General features: G+C 33.2%; 1 protein-coding gene across 1 annotated transcript in view; it reads left to right on the top strand.

The window, feature by feature from the left end:
• The window catches only part of LOC129742822 (uncharacterized), a 48,431-nt gene extending 27,527 nt beyond the window's left edge, over positions 1-20,904 (top strand). The window contains exons 3-4 of the mRNA XM_055734762.1: positions 10,947-11,243; positions 18,726-20,904. Coding sequence (XP_055590737.1) covers positions 10,947-11,243; positions 18,726-19,129 — 701 coding nt within the window. The 3' untranslated portion in view covers positions 19,130-20,904. The remainder of the gene's footprint in view (positions 1-10,946; positions 11,244-18,725) is intronic.
• The last annotated feature ends 2,745 nt before the right edge of the window (positions 20,905-23,649 follow it).

Raw genomic sequence — 23,649 nt, 5'->3', positions numbered from 1 at the left:
ATATTACCTGAATTTTTTTACTTTATTTACAAAATCTTAGAACAATTTAAATTGTTCCTTAACAATTATGTATTATATGTCCAAAACAATTTTTTGACAAAGTTTATCAAAATAAACTGCCTGATGTTTTTCATTAAATAAAAAACATCTTTTAGAGCTTTTTCTTTTTGATTCAAAATAAAGAATTCCTAAATTTGCCTGGATATCAAAGTTTTTAAATAAAATAACCCGGATTTGCCCAGCTAGATTAGGTGCGGGAAAATATCTGGTTTGCTGAGGTTTGAATTCTTTTCAATGTTCTGACTTCATTTTTTTTTAATCTCAAGTTGTTGCCTGTGACCGGATTGTTGAATCTGTATCCAGTTTGATATTCTGGACTATTTTTTGGTTCGGTTCATCATTCGTACAAAATCCTGATTCGAATCTTGGTTTTGCATTTAAAACTAAAACTAGATGATTTTTCTATGTTCGAAACTCATCGCCGATGAGTCATCGTTCCGGAATATTAAAAGTAATTATTCTAAATAACAAACCGTTTTTAAGATTTGGATTTGAAATTTTTACTCTGAATTCTTACGCAGAGTTGATACTAAAAAAAGTTTCATAATGGTGATCCAGACGCAGCCCGTGGCATAGAGGGCAGCCTTCAAATCTTCTAAGCCAGTGGGCATGAGATCGAATCTAGGTCACTGCATACATAGTACACTCTCTGTGGGTTGGTGATTTTAGCATTTGTAAGATACTAGCCATCGTATCCTCGAAAGATGTACGCTTAGAGTTAAGAAAAAGGAATCTCTTCGAAGAAACATCAAGTTTCATAGAGATCCTATGTGTTTGTGTTCGTTTTAAAAAATATCAGAGTGTCATCATTCGGTATTTTCATTCAGATTCACTAGTTGAATTATGAATAAATAAATGAGTAAAAATTCATATAGAGGATCAAAGATTCAAAATTCAAATAAAAGATTTCTGGTTATGGAATCTGTCAGTTCTGATAATAATTATTGGGTATTTTTGTTTTGAACTTAGGTTCAGAAATCTATTTCAAATTAGGAATTCAAAATTTTTCTGCAGGTTCAAAATGCAGAATTCAGATTCGGAATTAAAATTCAAAATTGTCCAAAACAAAACACAAAAAAGGTTAAAACTACTATTGTAAAATACCATCTGAAATCAATCATATTTATTAAAGCTTAAAAAAACTGAACACTTTAAAGACTTATTCTCGAAAGTAATGATTATAAATGTATAACTAATAATCTAAAAGAATTTATGCCAAAGAAGTCAGATACTCTTTATTTCACTTTTTATACTATTTTTTATGAATGCATTGTTAAGCAAAAATGTTAAAGAAAAAAAAATGCCTCCCCTAAATGTATGCAGCACATCTACCCATAAATGAATGCAGAAAATTAGAAAAATTAATTTGAAAAAAAAAACAAAAACTACAGCAATTGATGCTGTATGCGTTAGGACATCACAAGTATATTAAAAACTATAAATTTTCAAACGGTTTTATTTGACTTTTTTTTATTAAAATCAAATTTTTAAATGTTAACGGCTTAGTAAGTCATATTTTTGAAAATCGAATGATTTCTACTACTGTCCAGACGTTTCGCCTTTTATTTGTAGGATTCTTCAGTGGAGAACTGTAAATTTATTGTATGATGTAACATTGTCTTCTTTAGATTTACATATTGAGGATTTCAACTCACTTTTTTTCAAGTTCGTTTTTTGTTTCGTGACTATTTTTTTGGAAATTGATGGCTGAATTTTCTGAAGTGGAAATTTTAAAATATGTTTTAATTTGTAAAATAAGGATTATTTTTTGACTCCCTGCGTCATAAAACACACTGCGGTGCTTCGTCAATCTACAAAACTATGCGGCAGCCAGGGGGATGCAATGCTTTACGATTTTTCTATGTATCGTGTAACCAACATCTATTAGCTAATTGTTAGTGAATCTCGTTTTTAAGCTTTTTTTAACACAGATTTAAATCTGAGACAAATGCTTAAATTTGAGAGATGTGCTCCACACGGGTTGAATGGAACTGCATCCTCCTGGCGGCAGCGCTTTTAAAGCTTTTTTCCTCATATTTAAGTTTTTTCTCAGATTTGAGCTTTCATCTCCAATGCTCTCAAGGCAAAAAAAGCTTAAATCTGAGGAAAAAAAACTTAAAAAAGAGATTCACTAACACTTAGCAAAAAGATGGTGGTCACACGATGCATAGAAAAATTTTGTATCATTGCATCCCCTTGTTTTTATACTGATCAGATTCGTCAACGATACAGCATTTGTCTATGTATCGTGTGACCAACATCTTTTAACTAAGTGTTGGTGAATCTCATTTTTATGCTTTTTTCTCTCAGATTTAACCTTTATTCTTCCTTGAAACCATACCAGATGAAAGCTTAAATCTGAAGTATAAAGCTTAAATCTGAGGAAAAAAGTTTAAATCTGAGGAAAAAAGCTTAAATCTGAGAGATGTGCTCCACACGGATTGTTTATCGTTGTCGGGATCTGATATTGACAGATCCCAGTAACGATATACAACCCGTGTGGAGCACATCTCTCAGATTTAAGCTTTTTTCCTCAGATTTAAGCTTTTTTCTCAAATTTGAGCTTTTATTTCCAATGCTCTCAAGGAAAAAAAGCTTTAATCTGAGGGAAAAAAGCTTTAAAACGAGAATCACCTACACTTACATAGTTAAAAGATGTTGGTCACACAATACATAGACAAATCCTGTATCGTTGCCGGGACCTGGTTTTTAGCAGATCCCGGCAACGTTACACGATTTTTCTATGTATCGTGTGACCAACATCTTTTAAATAAGTGGTTGTGAATCTCGATTTTAATTTTTTCCTCAGATTTAAGGGGGGAGTAGGGTCTAACGGGTAAAAAAACACCATTTTCACGAATTTTTTTAGAGCTATCGTTTAAACAGATGTATGCAAATTTTTTGCATCATACAAAGCATTGTTAAAGAACATTTAGTATTTTTTTCGTAGAAAAATATTGAAAAATGAGCCGGTGACGGAGCACTTTCGAGGATGCCTTTGAGAAAACAGGATTTGCGGTGGACACTGTATCTCAGCACAGAATCATCTGAAGTCAAAAAATCAGAGCAAAGTATTTTTAATGGATGTTTTTCTGGACCCCAACGATTTTATTTAACTTAAAAAAAAATTTATGAAATTTTTGTGGCTGTTTGAAGTAAAAGCAACGATTTTTCACGAAAAAATCCGCCATTTTTTATCTGTAAAATTTCCCCAAAGTAAAAAAAAAATCGTTGGGGCTTGGTATTTTATTTGTAGAAAATATGTTCCAAATTTGAAAAGAATCGGTTAAGTAGTTTTAAAATGACGATGTCCACGGACTTTAAAAATGTGCTTTCGAGAAAAACGCGTTTGAAGTTTCTGCTCTCTCTCTCTTGCAGTATTAGATAAGAGGAGATAAAAGTCTATAATTTCTAAAGTTTTGCTTCAATTGACTTGAAAATTTGACACAACATTCTTGAAATGTTTTACAATAAGAAAATAAAAAAAAATAAAAAATATCGATTTTTTGAAAGTGTTAGACCCTTCTCTCCCCTTAAGCTTTTTTTTTGTCTTGAGAGCATACTAGATGAAAGCTCAAATCTGAAGAAAAAAGCTCAAATCTGTCAAAAAAAGGGAAATCTGAGGGGAAGTCTGAGAGATGTGCTCCACACGGTTTGTAAAACATTGCCGGGATGTGGTTTTTAGAAGCCATGGAAGTTGGAAAGTGTTGATGCCCCAGTTGACGGTAATTACTCCCCTAATTACGAGGAAATATCAAAATCAAAAACTTTTTTGTAGAGTCATAGGTATTACAGCACCGTTAATTTTATCTGAAAACGTCGTGTTGTCAATAAACAAGCGTTAAAATTGACATTAACTTTTATTTTTCCACAATTTTTGTAAGCAATTTATTATCCGATAGTACAATTATCGGGTCTCTATTTCTTGTTATTGGGCTGTAAATTACAGCTCAAAGAATTCAACAAGAAATTTTGATTCATTTACGTATAATTTAATGAAAATAAGATAATAATATGCTAATTTTGGTATCACAAGTTTCGGAAATGACTCTTTGATGTTGTCCATTTAAGATAAACAGTATCAAATGAAGTGCCCTTCAATGTGGTGGCTCCAGAGAGTGAAACCTGCCACGCTTCGTTTTTTTTTTCTAGTTACAGTTTATCATCGAAACTTTACAGCTAAGTGAGACCTTGCCGTAAATCAGCAGCCCAACCAGATTTGATTGCTTTTTCATTGTAACGACCCGTTAACTCTTCGAAAACTCAATAACTTTCGCATGGCGCCCCAACCCATTGCCATCAAGAAGAAGAAGCAGCAGCCGTTCGGTTGGTTCACTGGATGATAATTATGAACGTAATAAGGCGAATCGCAAACAACTGCTGCTGCTCACGGAAATAATTGCCCGGAATGGTCCTCGAGCGTTCCGTTTGGGGTCGGTCTAAATGCGGATGGGGTGGGTTGGGCGCAAAAAAAAAATGAAGAAATTCAACTTTGAATTGAAGCAGACGCAAAATTTGGAGGACCACTTTTGTGGGACAGCAGCCGGCAGCCAAGCAAAATGTCGCCGAGTGAGCGGAAATGAATTTTAGTGTTTACACAACGGTTTGGGTATTTGTCGCTGTGTCGTATTGATGTTGTTTGTTTTGGCATTCTTCTGATAATGGCCTCGCCTCCATTTTGCTGCTGAATTCCGGTGACTACTGGTGTGAATTTCAACCGGAAGCATCCGGCGGCGTGGGCAGAAGGTGGCGCGGCAAATGTTGGCAACAGCTTCCCAAAGTATTTAATTATCTGCCTCAGTTCGTTTGAGCTTGAGCTCTGGATTCGGCTTGATGGACCGTCTGTGAAAAAGCGAGAAAGGATCAAGGGATATCAATTAACGGCGTAAACATCATTTCCATAAAATGTTTCAATTTGAAAGTTGGACATGGACTGCAGAGAAGATTTATACTGTGTTGACAGCTGTGCGAACGGGGTCATTAATAGAGGTGTAATCAAAATCTTTCTCACAGCATCGCGAGTCAAAATAAGAGAACAAATCATTCAATCGACAAATGAAAAAGGCTCCCGATTTTCGTGTTGTTTATTTTTTACTCCCTGTTGGAAAAATTTAACGACGAAACTCGTTAGATTCGATTGCTTCTCAGCAACAAAAACATCAAAACCAGAAGCATAGATTTTCCATCAACAAAACCACCACGGGAGGTTTTCATTTTCCAGCTCAGCACGGCTCGGTTGTTACCCTCGATTCCGAATGCAATCGAGTAATGGCCGCAGGAAGCTACATAGATCCGAAAAAGGGGGCGATGGGAAAAAAGGAAGCAACAAAACTTCAAATCTGCTCCAGGACAAAAACAGTCGTATACATTTTGCTCTGCATCCTTTCTGCTTAACCTCGCCCGGTTCCACTTTTTTAGGAAAACTGTGGAGTGGAAATTGTGATTTATCGTAGCCGAAGCCGAAAACGAAAATCAGACCAACCAGCCAGTCAGCCACAAGAGCAAAACAAGTCGTCCATTTTCCATCTCTGATTGCGGTGTGTTGATTAGGTGAATCAGCTAAATTGATCGCCGGTCCCGGGTCACACCCTTCAGGATTGCCAGCTTGACCGAATGGGAAAGCCGCCTTTCTCGTCTTTTGACGGTTGAGTACCGGCCGTGTGTGGTGTGAATAAAGTCATTTCGTTAAGAGAGCCTGATGTATGGAGTACGGCTGATTCGAAGTGATTAAGAAGTTTTGAACGGAGTGATAAAAAGTAGAAAAAGGTCTTTCAACAACTATTTACTTTTCCTAAGATCTTTTAATTTTATCGAAATGTTGAAACATCATATTTTCTGGATTCTGTCATTCAAACTTTGTCATTTTCCTTAAATCTATTAAATGAAATGATATTTTTGGCAGATTGTAGAAAGTACGTATTTTCAACTTTCATTTTATGTAACTTTTAACCGATAAGAAAAGATTCTCAATGACTAAAATGGTTCTAAATCTCATAATTAGCATTATTCAGGTTTTTCACGAGTTTTCCATCAACATGTCAAATAGAAGGCGTAGTTTTCAAAATTAAAACATGATCTAGATTGGATCTTTCTTTAATCTTGAGTAGAACTATCTTTAATCTTGAGTGAAACTACTAGCTTCCAAAATCAACCGCTAGGTTCGCTGCCTTATGGTGTGAGATATTTTACTCCTTTTTACCCCTGGATGTATGCAACAATTTTATGTTTCTTTTGGGGACAGAAAAGATGTAAAGTTAAGTTCGAATAAAACCAAAAATTACTATAATTTGTGTCAAAGCGATCAAGACTGAGAGATTTTCATGTTTTTGAGGGGGTGATCCCAAACTTTTGGCCGGCAGTTTATATCAAAAATACACAACAAATATGGGAATTTACTTCTAACACCAAGAGTAAGCCTCATGATTATCACGCAAACTCAAGAAATTTTAAATTTTAAAACAAATTAGAATGAAAGTGCGATTTCCGGTACGTCATTGAACAATTATTCAGAATGATGTTCCTTATTCTGAACTGAAAACTCGCTCTAAAATAAATTCCATGCATTTTAGTTTTAAAATTTTATATTAATGTTTTTGACACACCAGATGAAAAATGCAAATAATAATTTCGAATAAAACCGGAGTTTAAAGCTTCGAGCAAAAGAGGTAATGCACAGAAATTGGAGTAAAACACCAGAATTAAAAAAAAAATTGCATTCTAAAATAAGGCCGGAACAAATTTCAAATCCTTCTTTTGTCACTCGGAGTTGGAACATCGCAAAGGGGGGCCAAAAAAAATAACGCGAGAAACAAATAAATTGAAATAAATAGCACGAAATCTTGTAAGCAACGAAATTGCACTCTATAACATTGCAAAAAACCTACAAATCAAGTATTTTTTATCGAAAAATCCAAAAAAAAAATCAAGAATACAAAAGGTGAAATAACTCTTATCTTACAAAATTTAGTTTTTTGGTCTTGTAATCTTTCCGATACTTGAATTTTTTATCGAAATTTATATAAAATACTTCAAATTTTATTTATTGCCCCCTTCTGGTTTCTGAAAATTTTGAAGGAGGGATGACAAAAGAAGAAATTGATATTTCTTCCAGCCTGAATAACAGATCCAGAAATAAACCATGATTAGTTTTTATTTTTGGAAAATGATAATAATTGCTATTTATTATTTATCTCAAATACATTTCATTGAAGGGTTGATTGAAAAATTCCGCTGGAGTATCTCGAGTTTGAAAAAAAATAATCGCGATTTGAGTTGTAAATTCTCGATAATTAGGAAGTAAGGATAATTTATTCAATAGTTGATTATTGAATTTAATTTGATAAAAGAATTTTATTTATAGAATTTTTAATCTAACTTTTAAGAATACCAGTAATCAAAGTCAGTGATAAAGCCTTTTTCTTTATTAATAATTTTCCAGTATCAAATTTGAAGGCTTAAATAGTTCCTTTTTGAATATCCAAATGATATTTGTTTAAAATTTTTAATACAACATATTTGCTGTAAATAATACAAATAAAGTTACCATTTCGCATTAAAATTTAGCTTTAAAGTTGCAACTGCGATTCAATTTTTGAATTTCTCAAAGATTAAAAAAAAATCATGATCGATTCCAAAACTTAAATTGATATAATAAAAATAAATGAACCGTTTGAAAATTTTCAATAGCAGGTTTTAAAGTTGAAAATTTTCTCATTACAAATTTTGAATTAAAGGCTCTAGAAAGGCTATGTTTTCAGAACACAAAAATTTAGAATTTAAAACAAATACAAACTTATTTGAAATATTTCGTAAAATTTAAATAGTTTGACTTAAAAGTACGGTAAACTTATTAGAAAATTTTAAATTACAATAAAATTTATCTAACAGTTAATTCAAAATATGAAAATTAAATGATTAGTTTAAAAACATTTTAGACAGAGTTTTTTTTTAATAAACACGTCTGATTGATTTGGTAAATTTAAGTGTCTTAAACTCGAATACTATGATAAATTTTATTAATCTCATTCAATTTAGGTGATATGAAAATTTAAAGTTTAAAAATGTATCAATTTTATGTCAATTCATTTATTCAATCATTGATAACTGATGAATAAATGAATCTACATTTAAAAAAATATCTGATTTTAAATTGATTTAAACCTAATTTATTCAAATAAGATATAATATTTTAATAATGATGACGAATGATCTGAAAAAGTTAAATTCTACAGTTTTTAAAAAATGTGGAAAGATATCATTACAAGAATTTCGAACATTACTGAAGATAGTTTAAAAAATTGATTTAATTTCTAAAATTTGTAGAAACTTGTAAAACGATTCGATGTTAGCTTTTAAAACTATCCAAAATTCAATTTGATTCAATATTTTTTAATTTCGTTTAATAGGAAAAAAGTAAGCAAGTTGAACACTTCTATAACTTTTTCTGCAGAACTCAAAATTACTTGAAGTTCTGGAGGAAATTGATAATAGATTTTATATCTTTATTTATAAATGTTTTGTACTTTTACAACTTAAAGAAAATGCATAAATTTCTAATTTGATTGCAATTGAAAAGCAAAAGCTAATAGAAAAATTGTAAATAAGTTTCAGGGCACCTAAGTTAATAAAAATTAGCTTTTTGTTGATCCTTGGAAGAATGTAAATTTTGTGGCATTGCATAGTTTATTAAAATCTTCTTGAATGTGATGTTGAGCATTAAGAACAAGAAAATAGGGTTGCCATTCGCGCGCAAAAGCGGGAAACGTCCCGCTTTTTCGAGAATGTCCCACCTTCCCGCTTTTCACTCTAAATGTCAGTTTATTCAGTTCAGTATCTCTTCTCTCATTTTGACTGAAACTTAAACAGCAACATATTGAAGAATCATTCGTTAAAATTACTACTGTTTCTTACAGTCATTATTTGAAGGTTCACCAAAAAAAAATTTAATTTTTGTTTTATAAATATTTTTTGTTTTTCTATTTAAAAATAACAAACTAATTAATTCGTAAATTAATTTGTTAAAACTCACCATCTGGAGGGCCAGAAAAGATTTCCCTTTGTGATGTGAATTCCCTCATTCGTGCTGCTGTTACTTAGTAGGATTCCAACCGAATTCTATAAGATTTAGTGATTCAGGGTCGTCTCACCATCGTCCCCAATTTTTTTGTTATTTAATGTCAAAACTTTCTCATAAAATTAAAAAAAAAGTTCTTTTTTTTTATGACATGAATTCACTCATTTTGACTATTTGTGTTTGCCTTTCAAAACAACCCTACTAAATTAAGTTGTATTTATTGGTTCAAAAAAGAATTGATAATTTTTCAAAAGAAAAATTAAATCAGTCCATATATTTAAGATAATTATTTTTTTAAAGTTGTCATCATTTACACTTTTTTCAAGAAAAAATTGATTTTCTAAATAATATAATAATTAGTAAAATTTTTTGGTTTTTTTTTGGTTTGAGTGATTGAATTTTCAAAACTATTGACAATTTTAAGATATTTTATACGCTAACGGATAAAGTTCATTTGTGAGCGGTAAAAGCACGTGGAATGTGTTTTTATTTGATGAGCATCTTTGCTGAAGACACTTTTTGCCTAAATCTAATAGTTTCTGTGTTATTAATTTTGTCTTTCAAAATTCCCATTCTGGACCAATGAGCACGGGTGTCGGAATTATTTGTACGTTCAATCAAGGTACCAGTTTTTAATCACATCGTCTGTCTTTTGAAACAAATGGATCGAATTTTAGTAAGACTTTTTAGTATGATTATTCGAACAGTGGGAAGGGACACTTCCCAGTGCTCTGTAGGAGATCAGGCGGGCAAAATCAAAACAATAATTGAAAAATAAATAAAGATCAAGTTTCAGAAAGGTTTAAAGAGGTTGCTTCTTATAATGTTATTGAAAAATATGTACAAATAAATAAAAATTGCCATAATTTTCACAATTTTTTTTTATTGAGGCTGTAAAAAGGCACACTGGGTCAGCTATTGTTCAATAAAGTCATTCCTTATAGCAATGAAAATAATAATAGTTTTTTTTTTCCTAGATATAAGTGGAAATAAAAGTTGAGAAAAGAACCGTTTTATTAAGGCAAAATTCGACTTTTGCAACACAAAATATTCGGACGTGACGCCAAAATCGAATAGGGTTTGTATTGACAAAAATTGATGATAAATACCCTTTACTATTATCTATGTCAGATTGCTTTATTATTCCAACAGAATTACCAATTGAATGAATTTTTAAAATAGCCAGACTAAGTCAATCTCCCCAATTTTTCACTCTTAAATGGAGTGACAAATCAGGTATTTACTGTATGACATTTTGAAAGTATGGCAACACTGCCCCGCTTTATAAAGACACACCCAAAAAAAATCAAAATGTAGTGAACTTAAATGAACTCCCCACTGATGTCCATCGACCAAGGACAAGATTCTTCCCGCCCTCGAAGGGAATTCGAAACACTTTAGTGTCGTGTTGATTGACTAATGAGCGATGAACGCTTCTTCAGTGCACAAGCAAGAAGACGAAACGATTCTGATGATATTCCTAGCGACAGTTTGAGCAATGAGCAAACATTAGCGATGAGAGTCTGCGAATTTTTGCTAGCCACAAACCTACCACAGCATCTCATTTATCGTTCTTTCTGAGAATATTTGTTTCATTTCATTAACCCAAGAATGATCATAAGAAAGCTGCGGCGGCCTTGGAGAGCCACTTTTGTCAGAATTGACTAATGATGGGCTTTAGAAACGTGACGAAAATACTTACTTTAACATTTGTTAGCCTAAATAATCGTTTTCTGTCCATCATCAAACCGAAGAAAACCCGACGAATGGAGGTGGAAATTAACATTTTTCCCATTTTTCATCTCTTTCGCAGTTCCCACGGCCACAATCATCGGAGGGCCGGATCTGCACGTGGACAAGGGCAGCACCATCAATCTGACTTGTGCGGTGAAGTACAGTCCGGAACCACCGGCCTATATCTTCTGGTACCATCACGACGAGGTCATCAGCTACGATTCCAGCCGGGGTGGTGTTTCGGTTATCACCGAGAAGGGAGACATCACCACGTCCCACCTGCTGATCCAGAACGCCGACCTGGACGATTCGGGCAAATACAGTTGCTCGCCCTCGAATGCAGATGTCGCCAGTGTGCGGGTTCACGTGCTCAACGGTAAGTTTCCGCTTGTCAAAATTCCCAGCCGAAGGGGGGCGTCCTGTGCTTCACGAGATTAATGCACATAGAATTTTAGAAATCAATTATTTTAATTATTTCATTGAAAATAATTCCTTATTATTGAAGAAAATGATTTAAATTGGCTTAAACAATTAGGAATTTAATTTATAAAATCACTTCATATATTGTTTTTTTTTTTATATGAAAGAGTTCAAATTTTTGTTAATACATTGCGGAACAAATATGAGATATCTCGTTTCTTCGCTTGACGGATGTGCGCTCCACTGAAAAGCATAACTCAAATTTCATGAAGAAACTTTAAACTACATAAGGCCGGAATAAAAATCAAATTCTTCTTGTGTCATTCCCCCCCCCCCCTCGATTTTCCCGAAAATCCCGAAGGGAAGAACAAATAAAGTTTGAGATATTTTATTGAAAAAATTGAAAAATTCTTGTATACATAGGGGAGAATGAGGATACTTGATCCCTGGGTAAACTTGATTCATTAGCTATATCTCAAAACTGGAATGTCTTACAAAGATCAAATGTTCTAGAAAAATGTGCCAAAATGAGTTTAAAAAATTTTAACAAAATAATTGTTTGAGTAATTGAACTTTGTTTAAAAAATTTCACAAAATGTGACTTGAAGATCTTTTTTCATCACTTTAAAATGTTCCTTACATGGGAAAATTATGAAAAAAATATCTGTTCCAATGTATCAATCGTTCGAGCGTAAAATGAACTTCATAATGCCATATTTTCAAAGCAATGGAAAACTTTCAACTTTTTTCAGAAAAAGTTTTCTAAATTAATGATTATGGGTACAACTGATCCCCCTTCCAAACGGCATATTCTTCTTCTGAATTGATCTTTATGGTTGCTGATTACGAAATTACTAATATTTATCCAAAAACTAATATTTATCAAACAATTGTCTGAAGAAAAGAGCAAAAATAATAAATTTTCTTTTAATTATAAAAAAAAAGCGCCTTTAAGTATGCAATATTATTAGCGTTGAGACAAAGTTATAGAATTTTCTTATTATGTCTGCTAAAGATTGTGAAATGAGAACAAACATGACCAAAATAGTCAATTAACATTCTATCTTGGGGTTTTGTTAGATTTTTATACAAGGATTAGGGCTTCCTGAATAAAATATCAAGTCTCCTTCAATAGGGGATCAAGTCTCCCCTAACTTCAGAAAAATCGCAATTTTTTAACTCCCACGAAAATGCTTCTAGTTCATCAACGGGTTCAAGTACCGTTCTAATTTTTGGAGCATAGAAACTTGAAGTTACAAGCTGTCAGAAAATGTCAAAGACGGTGAGTTGCTAAATTGTTCCAAAAAGATATGGTGAAAATAAAAAAAGGGGGTCAAGTATCCCCACTCTCCCCTATATATTGCATGCAAGCTCCAACTTATTTAAATTTGAGAAAATTTTTGATTATTTTTTATAATACGCACCCCACCCCACCCCTCGTGATGTGTCAATTCCAAGTGACAAAAGAAGGATTTAAAATTTGTTTCGGTCTAATGTGTTTACATGAAATGCACAGTTACAAAAATCCACGCAATATAAGAACATAAATAAAGCGCCAGATTACCAGAAGCGTTTACAACTATGCTGCGGGGCAAGATAGGTAGATCAATAGGTATAACATTGCGCTTGACCTCAATCGACAAAACCGTGTAAACGCAGGGTTAAAAATAGTTATGAAATTTCGAACGATATGTATGGGATTTGAAACAAAGTTACAATTTATGGATAATTGAGGGGTCTTATTGTTCAGATAAGTAATCAGTTGCATTCTTTGTAATAACTTATGTACCAATTAGTAAAATTTATGTTCAAAAGCTTTCAATATTCTGACTACGAGTTAGTTTTTCTTTGGCAATTCAGCAGTATTTCAGCAAAATATTCGAATTTCGGAAAGCATTTTTTTCAAATGTAGTTGTAAAAATATGCTAAAAAATGACTTGAATGCTTCTTTATTTTAGATACTACAAAATATTAAAAAAATCATTAATGAGGAATTTAGCAAAAAGCATTTTTCATAACACAATAAAAAATCTACGTTAATAATACTTTTTCCATACGCAAAAAAGCTTAATGCATTGTAAATACTTTGGTGAACATTTTTATAATTTTTGCAGAATTTTTAAATTAGTAGTTTTTCTGGAAAATTAATATTTTAAAAAATTTCTATACATTTCTGTGGAATTCCTATAACTATTTTTTGGTTGGCCTACTAATACATATGCAATCAACGGAGTAGCATACCTAAGTAATCTAGCTATCCTGGCTGCGGGGTGCCTATAAGATTGCTGAAAATTGGCAATTTTCCGAATTGTCAAAACGCTGGTGTAATAAAAGTCAATTTTGGTCCAATAGTATGATCGCTTTGATTTCCAGCGAAGTTGTAGCTGAAGAATTTTTTTTCCTCTAAGGTTTGAGATTTGAAAATGACTGTTCCATCAATTCACTTGTTAGTAAGCAACTTATCCTGCATACATACATATAGCTCAGGGATTGGAGTGGTCTTGCTCATGCGGTTGAGCATCAAAGTTCTTCAAGCTAGAGAGCGAGAAAGCTGAAAGCCAACTTTCACACATTAATAAATGCTCAAGTTAAGCCTTTTAATACCTATTCTGTCTCTTAGAGACTAGGTTTTGCATTTTGATTTGAATATGTTAGCTCAGAGAGTCGAAACTTCTTGAAATTGCTGGCTCAGCAAAGTTTGAATCATTGAGCCAAATAATGTGTATTGAGGAAATGATTTAATCTTTCGGGGGGAACAACATATTTGCTATCTAGTTACAAACCCTGAATAAGCCATAATTGATTTATTTAAATTTTTCGTTCGATAGTCATTGTTTTTGGCGTTACTAGCATAGTAACACTAAAACTGTAATAATGAAATTGATACGAGAAACAAAAAAAAAATTCAAAAACAAAAGCGAAACTTTAAGCAAAGATTTTTTAAATAAATGCATAAAAGTTATAGTTTCTAGTAGGATAAGTTTCCAGCACTAGTAACTTGTAATATTTACAAGGGAAATTGGAAATAGTTTCAAGCACTAGTCGCTATAAAATAGTAAACTTTCAAAAACCTCGGACGAAATGTCAAATGAAACGGCTCGACGCGAGGATTATTAAAATCAATGTTCGAGAGTTCTAGTAACTGATAAAAGCTACCAGCACTAGTCACTACAGAATTGTAAATTTTCGAAAAACTAAACGTCGCTCGTCGCGAGAATTGATCAAATCAATGTTGGAGAGTTCTAGTGCCGTAATAGTTATCTCACTAGAAACTATGAAAAAATAAATTTTCAAAAAACGAGGACGAAATGTCAATGAAAGGTCTCGACGCAAGAATAATAAGTATTAATGTTAAAGAGCTCCAGAACTAGTAACAAGGAAAGATTAAATTGCTGTTTTGCACAAGATTTTGGAAAATTTACAATTCTGTATTTATTTGTGGTGGAAACTCTTGCCAGTAACTAGAACTCACCAACGATGATTTTAATAATCCTGTTAATGAGAGCTTAGCAATACTTAGCTCCGGAGACAAAAACGAAACGAGCAATTGCTTTGTAAGCGGAGCTATGGAATAATTGAGCATTTCAGCTTGCATATTCACCGTATTTAAAATTCGATACCTAAATTAATTCGTTACTACTATTTTTAGGCTGAGAATTATTAATTTGCGATATTTTCTTAATAGTAAAGGCTGCAAAATACCGTAAAACGGGGTGAATAAAAAAATGGAGGTGAATCGGGGCAGAAATGAGAAAAATTGTTGGAATCCAAATATCATTATGTTTTCCTCCGTTCAGGACCAAAACGTTTCTTGCTTCAAACCGTAAAAACAACTATAAATTCAACTGACATTCTGTTGCTTGACAAATTATTTAAAAAGTCTAATTAAATCATTAAATCATCGCAGAATTCATATTATCACAAGTGTTGTTTGACATATTTTTGCACGCTTTTTGCACCTCAAGTTCATCAAGACATGTCCATAAAAGTGTATGGGATCCTCTAAGATTATGGAAAATAATGTAAAACTGATTTTTTTTATCAAGGGAGTTTTACAACAAGAGTCATTCTACATTGAAGTTGATCTTAGAAGACCAGAGCTTTCAATTACCGCTGGAAATCAAGAAATAACAAACTAAAATTTTCTTGAGTCTTTTTGTCCCTGAAGTTTGGCACCAACAGCTACAAAAAACAGCTTTGAATATAAGTCTGGGCGGTAACAAAAAGGTCATTATTAGAGATAAGATAAATTAAAAAAATCTCCAAAGCAAAAAAATACTTACTGAATTGCGTTTAAAATAATGGAAATTAAAACAAGCGCATTTATAATGTTGAACAGTTTTTAAGCTTTCGAGTTTCTCAATTAATAAGGAAATGTCCCTACTCAGCCCATTTGGGGGCAAGTGTATTTTGAACAAAACTGACTTTTTTTTTTAATTTTATAACAATCCTCATTTTATAAAGTTAATTTGCAGCTCAAAAAGCTGAATTTGACAGGAATATTAAGAAAACAGTTAGAAAATTGTTCCGTTTCACCCTACTTCACGGTACTTCAAATAACCATGACAAATCATGACAGAAATTTTGTTGAAAACATAAATAGGCGCATTTAGCCCGCACTGTTTGAGGTTTGGCATTTTAGACAGTATTAATAATAAAATCATTTTCTTGGAAACAGAAGAAAATTTTAACATAAAAATTACTCCAATGTATAGAAAACAGATGCCTGCACACGTGTTTATAGTTTTTGTACACAGATTCGATGTGATATTTGATTAAATCAGTGTTCTGCTTAATAGGCGCATATAGCTCGCTCCTTCCCTAATTATACCGATAGACGAAAATTGATACACATTACGGAACCAATAAATGTATGTAGCTGTAGTATCGTGGAGTTCGGTGGGGAGACTAGAACGAAACGCGTGTTGTCCGGTTAGCCGCTTGTGTGCACGAATGCCCCTTTATGTTATAAAGTCTTGTTCACTCCGGCATTATTGTAGTGTGTATCTGTAGGTATGTTCAATGCAATGCATGTTATATGTCATAACCTCATTAATGAAAAGATACTATAAGAGAAGGTGTTAAGGTTTATTGGTTGCAATACTACAGTACAGGTATTACAAACGAGCTAATAATAAAAAAGAGACGAAATTTGACGATTGGAATTTTCGATTTTCGGTCAGTGTTATTCCAATAGAGTAAAAGACTTGTCAAACTTTAAATTTTGGAATTAAGTTCCGAAAATCAATCATTTTCACTGAGTCATGTTTTAATGCATTCTGAGCTAAAGAATCGAAGCAGTCTATTTTTTCTTCTCTATTCAAATCATAAAAACAATCATGCATGACAACGACGCTCCTGTATTTGAAACACTCTTGCAAAACATGATGCGGTAAAGAAGGACGCATTCTATCAGCTATGAACGTCTCGATGACGATAGCCTTCCTTGATGATTTTCTACCTTCTAGGATCACAACTGATATGTATAAGTTTTGAACGAACTGTGGAGGCTATCAGTTGATTTTTTTTATTTTCGCTTTGCATAGAAGAACAAATCATTACTAGGTAACCGCAATGAACTATCCAGCATGTGCTCCGACTGTTTTTCATACATTTTGTCCTGGTATTTCTTCAATTTTTCCTTCTGATACATTCATGATCGTCTATCAATAACGAACATTATACATAATGAAGCGTGGATAGCGTGGCCACGTGACGAATAGCAACGGTAGCCCTCGATGGGGCATGGTATATTTTCTTGTATCAAGTTAGTGATGATGTTCGACAAATATTCAACGGAAACCATCACCATGTGCGTATCACAGCACTTGGAGGTATACGTTTTGCAGCCTGAAATGAATCCTGATTGCTTTTCTTGAGCGATTTTCCAAACATTGAATTAAGAAAGCGAAAGTATGCCCGGCAAACATTTTTGTAGGTATATTTCTAAACATCTTTGTTATACGTTTCATTAACATTATGAAATGGTGGTATGAAACTCGAAAAAACAGCATTTACCTACCAAAGTAGAGGCAATATACATGCATCTCAGCAAACATGAAATCGCATTAAAAATGATAACTCAAGTCATTAAAAACGTTACTGTGAATCGTAGTTCCAGCTAACGCAAGTAAAATATCGTAAAAATCGTTACTCGAAGTCGTATTAAATGGTTTAAATCGGATAAGTTAAAAAGTCCGCCATGTTTGCAGATTTTGAAGACGATTTCGTTCCTTTTTTATCTCCCGCGTGGGTCAAAAGAGAGAACAGCTTTGTTGTTCTCGACCAGCAGTGCAACCAGATTACTACCATTTAATCCGACTTCGAGTAACGATTTTTACGACGGATATGATGGCTACCATCTTAAAAATGCTAAAACCACCAGCCCATAGAAAGAGTACAATGTTTGCCGTGACCGAGATTCGATCTCATGACCTCTGGCTTAGAAGACTTGAATGGTATCCTCTAGACCACGGTCGGCGGCAAATTTTCTCGGAGGATAAATTGATATTTTTTTCATAAATTATTCCTAGGCTTTAGAGACTGAATAAATGACGTGGACGACTTAAGATCAACATTTAACACCCAGTATCGAGATGGGAATCGAACCCATGCCATCAGTGGACCAGCGGTTACCGTCTTACCACGCTAACCACTCGACCACCGAATCGTGTATTCTCTGGAATAGTATAAACATACCTGAACGTACCTGAAAATTATCATATTTTCAAAGGTGATGGAAAGTAGTAGAGAAACATTAGCTATCAAAGAAAATAGAACGTAAGTCGTAGTTTTATTTTCGAGATAGCCCCAGATTTTAAATTTTTAAACCATTTGGCATCATAATTCAAATTTTGAATTTCCCGATTACGTTTGATAATTTTTGAGGATTGAAAAACTGAACTTTTGAGCGCTTCTAAGCCCCCCCTAAAATTCGATTGAGCTGAAATTTTGCACAGGTCAGTTTTTGGGCCAATTTACAAAAGCTGCGCCTTGTGAAGTTGAATAGATCAAATAGATGAATATTTAAAAAATGGCCTTATTTTGAAGTTAAGGACTCCCTGTAGGACATATTAAGTTAAAATTTAGTCAAGTTCCTTCCCCACAATGTATCAATTTAGTCATAGAGATCATAAAAATATCAATCTGTAGGATTCATCGAACGATGAAACCAAGCCGCTACCTTTGGCACTATAAATTCTTCGTCGTAAATTATCCGAGCGTAAGATGAAGTTCATCAAGCTGCAAATTGAACCGTCATCACTTGATAGGTTCCTACCTCCGAGAGCTCTAAGGCAGTGCATTCCGCACATTTCGCACAGGACGAATGGACCACCGGCTCCCTCCCGAGGCATCTCCTTTGCCCCCTCCCCCTTCTCTGTTCATTGATTCATCCCTTATATATTAACGCTCATATTAGTTCGGGCGGTCGTTTCAGGTGAACATCCGGAGGCCATGCAAACTGGGGCAGCCACGCGAGTGACCTCGCCATCCGAACGAAGGCGACACTTTGTGGTGATCCTTCTGGTGACGGCCCTGCTGACCTTCTACCGATGGCTGACGATGGGAGGCTGCAGTCAGGCTCTAGCAGCTACAGCTCTCCTAAAGGTTTCACCGGCCAGCAGCAGTGGTCGAGGGCTATCAACAGCAACATCCACGGACCACCACTTTTCGAGGTGGTGGTCAGCTTCGGCGAAAACTTCTTCTACCATCCGAGGACGACAACGACCAGCATCAGAAGCAGCCGGCCATCCGGATCAGCGATTCCAGAACCATGGCAATGGCAACGGAGGACAGCTGCGAGAGTGCTGTCCCACCAATCTTCGATGGAGCAGCAGATGATAAGCCATTGAAGCGTTTCGCCGCAGTGATAAAGGGAGGTAGAATAACACACAGCAACAAAAAAGAAAACGGTAGGTACATACAAGAACGCGAGCGAACGAGACCGAGTGAGTTTAGCGCGAAGTTCCCATCCAATTCAGCCTGCCAGGTATGGCACCTGCACGAGACACATACACACACAAATACACACACACTCTAGGTGCACAAACAATGACACAAACACACATGAAAACACAACCACACAAGCGAAAGATATAAAAAAAAAACAAGTGAGAAACACTGTAGAAGCAAGTCGTAGGATATTATTATACAAAACAAAAAAGGATTCAAGCGAAATCGAACGATACTCACTTTAACACCCCACCTGGAAAGTACATCAACAACAGATTCTCGAGAGGGGTCATCCGTACATTGCAACAATCTTTATTGTGGCTGGCAAAGTTTTCAACAGCTTTTAAATCCCAAACCTGACCACAGACATTGAAGTATGGTTATTAAACTTGGAACCAGAACATCTGAAGCGAGTTAATTTTTTTTTAATTTAATCTTTGAAACAGTGAATTTTTGTTTTAAAAAGTTGTGACAAAACTGTTAACTTAAAATTGGGATTAGTTTTCAAAATTTTGTTCTAAGTTGTAATTCAGTAGGGGAGAATGGGGATACTTGATCCCCTTTTCTTATTTTTACCATATCTTTTTGAAAATATTTAGCAACTCGTCGTTTTTGCATTTGCATTGACAGCGTGTAATTTCAAATTAATATTCTCCAAAAGTTGGAACGATACTTGAACCCGTAGATAAACTAGAAGAATTTTGGTGGAAGTAAAAAATTGCGATATTTTTGATGCTATGGAAGACTTGATCCTTTTTTGAAGGAAATTTGATCCTTCATTCCGAAGGCCTTGGTCCTTGGAAAAAATCAAACAAAATTTCAAAAAAGAATGTCAATTAACTGTTTTGGTCATGTATTTTCTCATTTCACAATTTATAAATCTCAGGAGAAGAATGTTCAAAACTTTGTCTCGACCCTAGTTAAATTGCATACTTTAAGGCGCTAATTTATGATTTTAAAAGAAAGTCAACTTTCTTAGTCCTTTTTGCCAGACAATTATTGTATTAATATCTGTTGTTGGATAAATAATCATAATTTTGTAACCAACAATGATCACGATCTATTTAAAAGAAAAAAAAATTTTGTACTCTAGGGATCAATTGAACCCATAATGAACATTGAAGAAATCTTTATCTGAAAAAAATTGAGAGTTTGCCACTGTTTTGAAAATATGGTATTATAAAGTTCATTTAACACATATTTTTGTTATAATTTCTTCATTTCAGATACATTTTAAAGTGATAAAGAAAAAACTTCAAGTCGCATTTTATGAATTTTTTCAAACATAGTTCAATCACTGAAAAAATTATTTTGTTAAAATTGTTTGAGCTTAAAGCATAGTTGTTTTGCTCCATTTGGCACCTTTTTTTAGAACATTTTATCCATGTAAGTCATTCCAGTACTAAAGGGTGACTCAGTCTAGGTCGATTTGAGCTTGATCGATTTTTGAATTTCTTTTACTCTGGGGTCGAAAAAGCTTCGTTTCGGTTCAAAAGCCATCCAAGATTTTTCCTAAAATTTTGAAGTAACGTTTACATGAGTAAATTTGTACTGTTATGTATGTATGCGAAAATTTTATATTTTGTTCTAAAAAATCAACATCGTTTTTGCTTGTTCTGTGCAACCGAAAATTTCCGCTTAGAATTTTGTCGAAAACCATAACTTCGTATCTCATAAGACAAAAAAGTTATAAGCTGTTGTTATATGTTATGACATTAAAAACAAATATATTCAGCTGACATCACTGCTGGTGCATATTGAAGTGTTGCTTGCAAAGTAGTCATGTAACACCTCACTAGGCGCCAGCAGTGATGTCAGTTGAATTGATTATTTTTCAATGCCTAAAAACATACCCTTAATCAACAGCCAACAACATTTTTGCCTAATAAGATACGAAGTTTCTACCTTTGAAAAAAAAATCAGTGGAAAATTTCTTTAAAAGATTTTTTCAATTGGCAAAAAAACAGTTCCACAGTAGAAACGAAAGTTATGTTGATTTATCAGAACAAAATCTTCAATTTTCTCATATTTCATCATATAAAAGTTCAAATTTACTCATGTCAACGTTAATAAACTTTTTTTAAAAAAAAAACCATGAATAAGTTTTGAATAAAAAAAAACATTTTAGAACCCAGGGTTCGAAAAGTTCACAAATGTCTCCTAATCGACGCAGTCTAATGTCCCACGCCAAATTGCATTACTTTGCAAACGCTGTAGAAAATCTCTCATTGGGCATTTTTGCTTGAAAATTTGACTAAAAATAGCTGAAAGCAGAGCCGAAGGAAGAACCCCTTTAGGAGGGGAGGTGTAAATTGCGACGGATTTGTTTAAAAAAAAGTCGAATGAAAAAAAAATCAAAAGAGAATTTTCAATATTTACTATTTGATTATTCCTTCTTAAGTTGGTATACATAAATAGTTATCGGTGATAATAACTTTTTGACTTTTGGTAATGCATCCTCAAATCTTTAAAATTATTTGCGTAGCTTGTATAATGAAGCCTTCAGTAACAAAATACGGAATCCGCTTTCTTCGATGGTTTAAATTTTTGGATTTGGTCAAATATTAAGTAGATTCAGCTTGTTTGACTTAGTACTGATATGTTTTTTTCAGAAAGCCTTTACATTCTTTAACTAAATAGCTTATTTTAAACTGAAATCATATACACTGAAGCTATCAAACTCTTGAACAAATTCCAAGATTTAAATCACCGATGAAAATAAATTTTCAAAAGAAAGAGAAACAGTTTAAAATTTAGCAGTTCAAATCTGATTTTTGCAAACTTGATCCAAACTTAAGATTACAATTTCAAAACATAAAACAACAATATATAATACCAAACATGGCCGTAGAAAAGGTGTTGGGGAGGGGGGAGGGTATTAACCCCCCCTCCTCTCCATGAGGGTCCAAAAAGCAAGCGAGGTATTCTACTTTGCACTCAAAGTTTAAAATTCACAATAAATAATAATAATAATAGAGTAAGGTTATTCAAGAGTAACAATCAGGATTAAAAATAATGTAAAAACCTGAAAAACCCATCCCAAGTTCGAAAGTCTGCTACAGTTTTTCAAAATTTTCTTTCTTGTTCATCGAAACTCAGGTCTAAATATTATTTTTTTTATTAAAATAAACCCATTTCAGTCGTTCTGGTTCCATAGTCCTATAACCAAAGTTTTATTTATAATTCAGTTTAGGATTCTAGAATTTCAGTTCGAATAATCATAAGAAATTAGGAATGAAAATGTTCAAATTAGGTTATGGTTTTCGAAGATCATATGCATTTTGAATATTTATAATAGTTTTCCGAATATAAAAAAAATAAGTTTTATATTCAAATTTGTAGTTCATAAATTCAATTCTTTCACAAAATTCAAACATTAAAGCCTCAAAAGGCGATGCACAATTAAAAACTCAGAATCAGGTTCATCATTTGAAATAAATTATGCTCATAAATATCTGATCTAAAATGAAGATTCGGAAATCGTATTTTATTTTTATACATTTCAGAAATCTTACAGAACTTCTGAAACAGATTCACAGTTCAATTTTTGAAATCAGGTTCCGAATTCAAGAAACCATGAACTCTTAAATTTGCTTATCAATTCAATTTCCAGATTCCAAATTTTTAATCAATTTAAGTTTATTCATACAAATTAGCTGAAAATCGCAAATATAAGTACAATTTGAGCTAATATTCTAAGTTTTGTATTATGTATAAAAACCCAAATTTTGTTTTTAAAAAATCATCCACAGGATTTCCACGATGGAATTGATCTTTAGCTTAAAACTTGCAATAAATTTTATATTTTCTCTGAACCTATATTGTATATTTTTTTTAATGTTTTATTTTTTTTTAAACACAAATTTCAAATTAAAATCATAAATTTGGATCAAATTGTAGCAAGTTATTTCATCCAACAAAAAACTATCTCCTACTTATTTTCTGAAAGTTTGATTTTTTTTCAGCAAAGGTCAGAATTTTTGAATTTGTAAAGTAGTTTGGAACATTGGCCTTGTTTAATTTGAGTACAGACTCATAAACAAATTCAAAGATTTTAACCATCGATGGAAATAAGTTCCATATTAAAATTTCATATTTGAATTCACTTACCATTTATTACTCGTAATTATCACACAAACTTATAAAAAAAAATTACTGATAAAATATATCGAAATTTCCAAAACCAATCACAAAGAAAGTTCAACCCAAGCAACCAGAAGTCACATATTCAATTGAATGAAGGCTTCGAAAGTTACATATTGGCTGACAAAGAGAATCAACTGCCCAATTCCCTTAAGTGTACGTTATGCACTCATTAATGAACTTGAAAGCTGCAAAAGTGATTAATATGTACGTTGTATGTGACTTATTTTGGCCAATTCCCATGAGTGAACGATATGTACTTATTA

This window comes from Uranotaenia lowii, chromosome 2, assembly GCF_029784155.1.
Source record: "Uranotaenia lowii strain MFRU-FL chromosome 2, ASM2978415v1, whole genome shotgun sequence".
In the NCBI taxonomy this organism is placed as follows: Eukaryota; Metazoa; Arthropoda; class Insecta; order Diptera; family Culicidae; genus Uranotaenia; species Uranotaenia lowii.
This window is presented reverse-complemented; position numbering and strand designations above follow the sequence as displayed.